The sequence below is a fragment of the Phalacrocorax carbo genome, chromosome 7 (assembly GCF_963921805.1).
Source record: "Phalacrocorax carbo chromosome 7, bPhaCar2.1, whole genome shotgun sequence".
NCBI lineage: Eukaryota > Metazoa > Chordata > Aves > Suliformes > Phalacrocoracidae > Phalacrocorax > Phalacrocorax carbo.
Genome location: NC_087519.1, coordinates 25,043,127 through 25,054,052, shown reverse-complemented (window position 1 = coordinate 25,054,052; position 10,926 = coordinate 25,043,127). Strand labels below are relative to the sequence as shown.

Sequence of the window (10,926 nt, the reverse complement as noted above, 5' to 3'; positions counted from 1 at the left end):
GTGGAGCACTGGAACAGGCTCCCCACGGAGGCAGTCACAGCACCAAGCCTGGTGATATTCAAGAAGCACTTGGACAACAGCCCTCAGAGACATGGTGTGAATTTTGGGGTTGTCCTTTGCAGGGACAGGAATTGGACTCAATGATCCTTGTGGGTCCCTTCCAACTAAGGACATTCTATGATTTTATACTTTTGATGGCAAGCTGAACTTAAACTTTGTAGGCTGGAAATTCTGAAGAAAGATTTTGCCTAAAACCATTCTCACAAGCTCATGATAGCTTTCTGTGGTTATTCAAGGTACACTGAAAAAATCACTTGAAAAAAACTCTCCAACAACTCTGTCCTAACTATGTAACTACTGCTACATCCAGCTTTTCCTGTTAGGTGTAAATGGTGTTTAATTTATACAATCTTAACATCATCCCATCACGCAGCATGCCTGACCTCCACCAAGGTGAGTCCACCTGCTCCCCATGAGTATACACCAGGGGAATACATTAATCCTCACTTACACATGCTTCCTGTGGAACTCCAGAATCTTTCCTTCAATTCTTTCCTGGTCTGGCAAATACAGGTTTGTCTTAAGGTGTTCTCGATCCTCTGATTCATCGAAATCCCCTATTTCAGCTATTACAGAAAACAGAACAATGTTAGAATACGAAGAAACAGTGGAAAAGGAACAATGATAGAAATACTTGGTAAGGAATTACAGAGACTCCAAGAGCCAGAATGTATTTTCCATTAAGTGCTTCAGATTTGTGCATTATTCTTTGTATCCAGCTTCATCCTACCAAACACACATTTATCCCAAGCAGGCTTCCTGGGGATTACAGCAGTATTTTAACATTGTTTGGAAAACTTAGATGTCTTTACAGGCAAAGATGTCAGACTTGTAGAAGACCTGTGAGGTGGTCTAAACATTTCTTCCTTACAGATATCTCATATCAAACCAGCATATTTGAATTTATTTTTTTTAAATATATATGAAATAGTTATGGACAAGCCTACTTAGGAAAAAGAGAAAGCAGTGTTATGTGACTATAAATCCCCACAGCACCTACATCTAGAATTTTGGTCTCCCCTTCACATATTCACACCTTTCAGAAGTGACACTGTGGATTAGGAAGAGATTTATAGAAGAAAAAAGCATGAATCAAAAGTGTAGACTGGCTTCCATCTGATAGGACATGAAAAGACCAGAAGCCTTTGGCTTGGAGAAGAATAGCATGAGGCAGGCAGGACGCATGGCAGAATTATATAAAAATTACAAGTTGAATAAATATTTTAAAAGTTATTTACTTTTTCTGATAATCAAATATGAAGGTACAATATTAAATTAAAATGCAAAAGTTTTAAAAAGACAAAAGGATATAAGTTATCCTACAGACTTTCTAAAAACTGTGAAGCTCATTTTCATGGAAGAAGGTCAAAAATATAAGGAAATTCAAAAGTTAGACAAATGCATGGAAGTGAAGTTCATCACGGGCAACTAAACAAAGAGACGCAGAGTCAATCTCTGACTTAGAAAAGGCCATATGCACAGATTACTGGATGGACGCAAAGGAAGTACCACCATATGCTTGCTCTGTTTCGGAGGGTTTCACCATAGCATCTGCTATCAACTGCTGTCAGAGAAAGGATTGTGGACTAAGTGAACTAATAATCTTATCCAAGGCAGCTGTTCTTAAAAGGAACACAGCAATATCCTGTTTAAAATCAAGCCAGCATATGAAGCAACAAGAAAAAAAATGGAAAGGCACTTTTGTAAAGTAATTTATGGTAAAAATAATCACATTCTTCCTCACTTCTAATTTTCTGGTAGAATAGAAGCAAGTTAAGCAAGGCCAGATGCTGAGATTAGCTCACCAGCTCCACATTGCACTGCTGGAAAACCATGAGCAAATACTCACTGATGGCACACACACAAGATAGTAATGGTGATTTTATTGGAAAAGCAAATCTAATATTATAATAATTGTATTATATTACAGTGCAGAATTATATAGCTAGTAACTATTTAGCAGCATACGTGAGAAGAGGTATCATTTAACAGCTTTTGTTTCAAGCCAGCAAGGAGGCAGAAAACCCCATTTCTGCAGCTCAGGTTACAGATTGGTAAACACTCTTATCATTTGGCTGCTGCTCAAACTCGTTTGGTGTCTGAACCCATTCAAGGTTTTCAACCTGCTCCTCTTAAAGGCCACATTTTTAGGTCTTGAGGCATGTACAGACTGAGCGAGCAGCAACATGGAGAGCTTCCAAATCAATTGCTTCCCATTTCCATTTGCACTCCCAGTAAGCAGGAAAGCTGCTGACAACCCTACTGTTGAACTTGTTCTGGCACATTTCTAGTTTTATTTCATCCCAGCCTCTACACACTTATCTCCCCCCAGCCACGGGTAAATTGAGAAACAAAGCCAAGGAAGCACAGAGGCAGACGGGAGCAGCTGTCTGGAAGATGAGGAGTGCTAGTGACCCGATTTGCAGAGCCAGGGAAAACAGACAACACGCAAGGACATCGATTTTGTACAGTCTCCACAAAGCCAAAGTTATCTCGTACATAAGCACCAGCTGTTCCTCACCACAGCTAGACCCAGTGATAATCCCCAGTGTTCAAAATCAACAGGTTTACTGCACATACAGAAGGAAATAGTGTGAGACAGAAAATGCTTTTAGTTACCAAAAGCTTCTATACGCTGTTTTACTCGGGTTAGCAATGGCAACATCACCCAATGTCCCCACAGTTGAGATACTCACATTGTAGAAGGTGAGATACCAGGAGAGCAGCCGTATTGTAGCTGCAGGTCAGTCGTTCCTCTGCCAAGTCTCTCTTGATTTGCAATGCAAACAGGTACCTGAGAGAGAGTTACAAGTACCACCTTGACATATGAAAGAACAGTAAAACAACTGAGCAGTATTTTATAAAACCAGCACCTCCTAACTCATCCTCTCTCCAAAACCAAGATAATACAGAAGCCTTGCTACCAAGGACGGTCACATCAAACCAAACAACCCGAGACTAACCCAGTGCAATTTATAAGCATCAATAAACACACAGGGACAAGGAAGCAGAAGGAAAACCATGCTTTTAACAAGTCTGATTTGTGAAGGAATACAGCAGCTGCGATTTTTAGCTGGAAAGAAACTTAATGAACATGTTAAGTGATTTTATTTATTAGAACAAGGATGGGAGAATATCACTGATTCCAATATCTTGTGAGCAAAAATAATGAGCATTTCGGCTAGCACTCAATTAATTTACTGAGTGGTTATATTTTCCAGGACTATAACATTAACAGCCTGTAAAGACAGTAAGAAATTAAATTACATTTTCTTATCCTGCTATACTCATTTAACTAAAGTATTCCCCCAATCCGTTGCTAAAGAGGAATCGATTTCTGTTTAACAGTTTTGTGTAAGTAATAAGCTGCCTGCAAAACATACAAGGATAGAAGAAAAACATAGCAGCCTTGAAAGTGTGCTGATAAGGACTGATTTGGTAACCTAAACTAATTCTAATACATGTTTATGAATGTAATGCTGCCTTTTGTGTTTTCTTTTTTTACTTGAAAGAAGGTGCAATAAGGACTCCAGTAAATAGACAACCTTTGAACTGACAGATTGATCAATATTCTTTACCAAATTACATCCTGAAAGAAAGCAGTAATTTTTTAAAAGAAGAATTAATTTTAGAAACATTACATATCATATTCTTGAGGCAAAAAGATAATAAAAGGTATATATTCCGAATGTGGGTTGTTTTTTTTTTTTAAAGTGCTGTAAGAATGTATTAAAGAATTCTATAAAGTATGCTCTGTTTTTCTGCATATCTAGCTGTGCTATCTTGGTTTCTTCAATACGCTCACAATAAAATGTACATATCATTAATAGCATTATGAAATACCTAGAGCTCTAAGCACAGACCAGAATGCCACAATAAATACTCCATAAATAGACGAAAACAGTAAAGCATGTTTGCTAGTTGTAGAATACTTAGTGTGGATAATAAAACATTTATTAAAATATGTACTGATTATTTTGTTATAGGTACTGTTTATAAATAAGATTATTTGCTCTCTACCCTGTCTCTTTTGACACCATGTTTGACAAGCCTTAAATTGCATTCCTTTCTGTTTTGAAAAATATTTTTTCCACTAACATTCATCTGCCAACATGTGTCTGCTGAAACTGTGACACTAACAAAAAGCACTCTTTTGCTCATCTTCAATGTAAGTTTTGTCTGGAAACAGATGCAGCATCCTCCTACTCTTACCTTCCTTTTGTTTCAGTAGCTAATGCAAATCAAATTCTTCAAAAAGTACGTTACCTAGTATATTCCTCTTGCAACTGACCCGGATCTGGAGGGAAAAACTTTACAGCTAGACGAAGCACTGTAGTCTTTGGTCCTATAAGAAACATTGGTTATTTCACAAAAAACCTCTTGTTCTTCAAAACCACATGCATATAATGTTTTTCAACATGCACAGAAATAAAACACACATGAAGTCTAGCCAGCTTTCAGCTTGCCAGCTAACTACAGCAGGCCTATGGGGTATAGGTTGTCCATGTCAATGGAGATACAGCAGATAGTATAGACAGTTCCTCTGAAAACTACTTCCAAGACAAGTCTGCAGTCTGAATGCTGGAAAAATAGTTTCATGGAACACGAAAGCTGTAATACCCCAAAGCAACTACCTGACTGCATACTGAGGCATCACAGCAAGATCACCCAGCGAGAGCTTCCCAGAAGGGGAGGAGGGTGGAGACACGTCCCACAGGCTCCCCCCAACACCAGCCACCACCACCAGAGCTGTCAATGAGCTGAACCCACGTGTCCACCCAGACCCAGCTGGTTCCCCACAGAGATAAAAGTGCTTTTGCAGCCTGCTCCTGGCATGCCTGTTAATACCCATTTCTTTACATTTTTAACATCTCAATTTCAACAACAGGGAGAAAACTGATTTAGCGTTTAAATCTAAACAGAACCCTAAGTAACTATCTGGAATAGTCCATCATGCTCTGTGTAACATTTTACAAGAAAACCCAACTGCAACTAGACTGCACTAACAGTTTCAGCGTCATGACAGCCTGCTGAACCAGCTGACTGGATGCCCACAACCCCATGTTTCACCAGTATTTTTTGAGGAATACTACAGCATACCACAGTTGCTTACCATGCCACAACTGGGCACCACTGGTCTGCTGCTGTTTTTCCTGTTTTTAAAGCAGACAAGGCTAAGTATTTTGCAGGCAGTCAAAGCACTAGACAACTTTTGCTTACAGAAGCCTGTGAGTACCCATCTCACATTTGCAGGCATTCCCCAGACAAGAGGAGCACCGCTCATTTGCTGCAGCCCCACGCTCCACCGACAGCATCTCCACTCAGCTGCAACAGACCTAGACCCGTCCCCAGCGCGCACTTTCCCACGAGGAGTGAGGACAGTCCACCTTGAGCATGCAGAGCCGCAGAAAGGCAGGACAAACTGCAGAAAGACAGACCCCCTCTAAAAGGCAGAGGAAGACCTGGGATGGGAAAAGCTGCAACGCCTCTTCTTGCTAAACTCCCCTTCTCTGGGTGCAATGGGCAGGATACCCACTTATTTCACAACCTGACTGAACCTCGAATCCAGCCCTGCTTACACGTGACCTACAGAGGTGCCTTGCAGCCCCAGCCACTGCCATATCAAAGCAAGCTTAGCCAAATTTAAAAAAAAATATATCAAATTTATTTGAGCATGTTGGTAAGGACAGGCCAGCCTCCTTTGATTTATTTTAAGCACCAAGATATCTTAAAGATTGACAAAGTCCAGTTTGACCCATCAACCCCGAAGTATGATTTCTTCTGTCCGGAATACCCGATTCCCACACACTGAACGCTCCTCTGCTTACTCACCCTCTTGTTTGCCAGCGGGGCAATAACAAACTTTGCTTTCTGCCAAGTAGCTGGGAGAACTAACTCTCAGGCTATCGCAGCTGTCAGAAGAGCAGCTCCTAGCTTCCAATCCCAGAGCTACCAAACTTTTGGTGAAACAAAAAACCTGAAAACCTCATCCTAATTACAGTGTAATATCTAGAAATTAAAGGAGGCTGGAAACAACACACCATAACCGTACACAAAGCACACATTTGGCAGAGACTAAAACCATACTAAGGATTTTATAGTTCTTGAGACACACCAAGTGAGGAAAACAAAACTTTACATCAAATTTCTGAAAATGCTCCAAGCCTTTGGAAGACCTTCACAAGGTTAAGAACAGACCTGCACATTACTCACACCAATCAACTGGAAAGTATTGCTGCAGCAGCAATTTTGGCAGTGTTCTGAGCATCACTTAAATTAAATGATAATAAATATTTAAAAAAAACCAAACATAATGCTGTGTATTTGCATCTGTAGCACAACTCCTCCTGGTTTGTTTTTTTTTAATCTCATCTTTTGTCTATGAACAACTCCCATTCTAACTAGGCAAAGAAACACTGGGCCAGTCTTAACCAAGATGCAGAATTTATTGTAAGAAGCCAAATCTCAGCAAACCAAGAACAACAACAAAAAAATAGAAGCGAAGAAAAATTACTTATGCAGGTATGGTGAACACAACACTATATAAAACTGGCAACACCTCAGAGAAGGTACCCAAATGCCAACCTGATATTGTGCACCTATTAGGAAGTCAAGAATTTGACTCTAAACTCCTTGCTTTCTAGAGTGGTTCAGTAATAAAACTGACTGCATTCATTTAAAATTAAATGAAAATAAAATCCTTATAATACAATATAAAGTTCTATATAGCTCAAAATAGGTCTTTAGCCAACACTAATTTGAAGTAAATGTTAATCTACATCTTTTGTTTTTAGAGAGCTTGTCAAAGACTCTGAACTGCATGCCTACAAGTACACCACAATCGGCATCAACTTAAACTAACAGGTTTGAGCTGTAGAACCTTGAAGACCGTGGTAGTATCTAACATTCCCCTACTGCTGGACTAAAAGTTACAAAGTTAACTCCAAAATCATTAAATTCTAAAAACCAAACCGAACAAACAAAAACCCAACCCCCCCAAAAAAAACCAAACCAAAAAACCCACTTCAAAGCAGGTTCTTAAAGTGAGAATATAGGAAAAGATCATCCACCCATGCCAAGTCCAGGAATTTCCTAAGAGCATGAGCAAACTCACCAAACCTCATTCTTACAGAATTTCGTTTTCCTTTGGGAAACACCCAGCAGCCACCTGCAGAGCAGGGGCACGCAGAAGGGAGCATACTGCCTTTGGCGTGTGTCGCTGCCAGGCTAGCCCACCTGCACCCGGCTGCCACCCGCCGCCCCAGGGAGCCCAGGCAGAGGGGCACTGGGGAAGGGCAGCCCCAACATGGCAGAGGAGCATAGAGGCTGAAGCCAGGTAGATGTGGCTAGGCTTGCACAGCGGTATTGTCAGATAGAAATGTCTTTCCATTATTGCAGCTTACTTAGTCACTTACTTCTGAAATGTCCAACTGCCTGAAATTATCAAGTAGTTAAATTAATTCTCATCTTAAGGCTTTGTATTTAGTAGTACTGTCAAAGGAGTTCTTAGAAGACGTTCCTATGCAATATGTCAGCTGCTGGATTCAATGGCAGAACAGCTTAAATTACTATACATGCAATTAATGTTTTAACCGTAAACATCTTCCAGGCTTTCTACAGTCATATCTCATTTCAATATTAAAAACAGCAGAATGTCAGAAAGGGATTCAACTAGCATAAAAAGAAAAAAGAGCTCTCACCCAAACTATCAAAACTTACAAATTTAAAATTTCAGAACTTTAACATGTGCCAGACAACTGACTGGTGTCTCCTACAGATTAAGATTAAAAAATTCTTTTCAAAGAAACCTTTCAGTGTCACTGGCAATATAGCACAGGCAGTAGACCAGCAAGCAGCAGAGCAGCCATGAATTTTAGTATATCCCCATGGTTTTAGACAATTTTAGAACAATATATGTACCATCACGGAACACACAGCCATCAGCCTAAGGTCTAAGGCCAAGTTTCCCAAATTTATATAGCATAGAAGAGGACACAGAGGGTGTAACCAAGTGGCATCACAGACCTGTGGTCCAGATCTTTTGACTAAGATGTAATTCCTTCCAGCACTGGAAAAACAAAACAAGCCTAACTGCATAAAGTATACAAAAAGATGGCACTCCAACAATTTTTTTGGGTGGTGGGGGAGGAAACAGAGAGTGAAAGTATTATATACCCTCCTAAGGAAGCCTTCTTTTATAGCTGGCTTGGCTCTTCTACTTAAAAAACAATGTTGGTAAAATTTTAAAGATCAGTCTAGAATTGGTGATTTCTTGTTTTCTGCCAGTTTTAGGCAGAAGAATAACTACAAGCTACCTCCCAGTACTAATTTTCAACATTTTTCAATTAAGATTTTGAAAGCAGTAGGACTCTTCCACACCCTCCTGATCTTGTTCTTCTACAAAGCCTCTACAATCAGAAACCGAAAACAAGCAAACAGCTTAACCCCGTTCTAAAGGAAAAAAGTTTTATCTAATCTTTCAGCATCAGAATAATAAGTATACTGTATTCTTCAATTATTTTTAGCCTTCAGCATGCATCTCACATTACTTTTTAGAGTATCGTAAAGCAAAGATAGCACCACTATTGCAATATCCTCCTGGCCAAAGAGCAGAAACAAATTTCACAACTGAAGCAAAGAGGACTCTGAAGCTGCAGCACCCACTGTGTGGGAGATCCCTACCTCTGCTCTTCCCGAGTACATTGAGAGATTTTTTTGTGAGTGAGATGGGAATACCCACCCCGATGAAATTCCCTGCATGTCAGCAAGCTCTGAGTGCAGCTTTTTGCAGCCTTTCTGAAATGTGTATCAGCTCTCAGGCAGATCTCATGCCTGCAGATGCTACCTCCTCTCATGCAACATGTGCAATAAGCCAGAATACTCCTTTTTCTTTCCACCATAAGACAACACAACTTACAAAAAAGCTCACAAACATCAAGCGTCATGTTTTGCTTATACATAACACCAGCTGACCCAATCTATCTAGATATTTATCAGGAAGAATCATACCTTCAGTAAATTTCCATTCCACCCATTATATACTACATATTCAAAGCATCAGGTTTGCATGCCTGAACAGGAACCACTATCACCCCTACCAAGTACAATTTTCAGGGAAGCATAACCAGTAAATCAAGTAGTAATTGTGAAAGCAACCCACATAAAGCAGATGCAAATTAAGGAAAATTTGCTTTTTTAAACTACTTACTCCGTACTTGTTTAATAACAGGTTTCATAGGTTCCAGCCAAATCTGAAATTAAAGAAAAAAAATATTACAAACCGACATTCTTATTTGAATACAATATGAAAACATCAAAGGTAAATTCAAATACAGCAGCAATTTATGAGTATGCATTTCTTCCTCACTACAGTAATGTAGCAATTTCTTTGCTTTAAAGAAATGTACTTATCTATTTGAATTGATATTTATTATGCATCAACCGAAAAACCACTGATCCCTGCTTAAAGCTCATCTGGACAGAAGAAAAGCCAAGTCAGCAAAAGCACACCACCACTGCCAAGACAGAAATCGTGCCAAAACACATGACTGTAGACAGGACCAGGCTATAGAATAACAGAAGGTCTGGAGAACATGACAAGGTCCAAATGTTTTTTCACTTCCATGCTTTGTCATTCTCCCTTACCTACCTACTTCAGTATTTTCACTTGATATTAATTTCCCACAAACTTGTCTCTTTTGACAAGTACATTTTTAAAGAATGGCTATTGTTCTTGTAAAAGGAGCGTCCATAAAACTAATACAAAGTATTCTGGATGTTCAATTTCCCCCGCACCCCCAACAAAAATCTGTATCAAGACAATTATGTTTGGCTCTTACTAGTTTGTTCTATGTCTGAGAGACAGCGCTGAGGATTTTAAGAACCTTCTTAGATACAGAAACATTTTGGATCTTTTGCAGAGGAAACGGAAAGCAAACAAGCTTGACTCTCTCCTTGGCTCGAGAGCAGCCTGTATTAGTGCAATTAACACTCTCCGTGTTCTCAGGCATATTTTATGCATGTGAGTCTAAAACTAGAAAACGTAATAGAAAAAATAATGAAGACACAATTTGAGGAATATTTTCTAGTTCAGAAGCCATGTTGTCCTCCTTGCAAGGCATGGGATAAGTGACTAGGAGGCTTACAGAGTGTCAGCATTTCTCTGTATCAATCATTTAAAAAGCTTGCAGGTCTATATGTCTGCTGAGGTTCATATTTATTAGAAAAAGGTTCACATTGACTCTTCAGGCAAATTAATTGAAGACTAAATTATCTGAAGATAAATACGAACACTACCAAATTACACACTGCAATATGATTTTCTAAGCACTCCACAGACTACACTTTGAGTTCCCCCTTTCTGAGGAAGGGAGGATTTTATTTAAATCCCTGAAAGTGGGAACATCAACTATTTAACTGCTTTATACAGTTTTTTTTGAGATTTAACAAGAAGTAGAATGCAATTCCTCCCCTCTGCTTTATTAGTTATTGTTCCAGTAAGCAAAGCAGATTTACAAGAATCAAAGAGAGAATTCTACAGAAGACTTTGAGACTTTTGACACTCAAGCAACTGCATTTCTCCAACCTTCTTATTATACTGAATTCATCAGGGAACTGTACATACCCAATGTGACTGGATGTTCTGGAACTCGATCCCAAAGTAATCTGATTCAATCAAATTCAGATGTTTGTAAACTTCTGTCAATAACGTCTGGCCATAGTATTTTGACTAAGGAAGTAAAAAAAAAAGATAAAAAACACAGTGAGATGAAAATAAGTAAATTTACCACAAATGAGAAAAAAATTACAGCAGCTTTAGAATATCTCAAAGATTTTTCACATTATTTTTGTCACTGTAACATGCAA

At 39.1% G+C, this 10,926-nt stretch overlaps 1 protein-coding gene across 3 annotated transcripts in view; it reads right to left on the bottom strand.

The window, feature by feature from the left end:
- FARP2 (FERM, ARH/RhoGEF and pleckstrin domain protein 2) overlaps positions 1-10,926 on the bottom strand; it is an 84,929-nt gene that overhangs the window by 52,301 nt on the left and 21,702 nt on the right. For all 3 annotated transcript variants that reach the window (XM_064457040.1, XM_064457042.1, XM_064457041.1), the window contains exons 3-7: positions 10,685-10,789; positions 9,269-9,311; positions 4,327-4,405; positions 2,757-2,854; positions 512-626 (exon numbers count right to left, since the gene is read on the bottom strand). In XM_064457040.1, the coding sequence (XP_064313110.1) occupies positions 512-626; positions 2,757-2,854; positions 4,327-4,405; positions 9,269-9,311; positions 10,685-10,789 (440 nt within the window). The remainder of the gene's footprint in view (positions 1-511; positions 627-2,756; positions 2,855-4,326; positions 4,406-9,268; positions 9,312-10,684; positions 10,790-10,926) is intronic.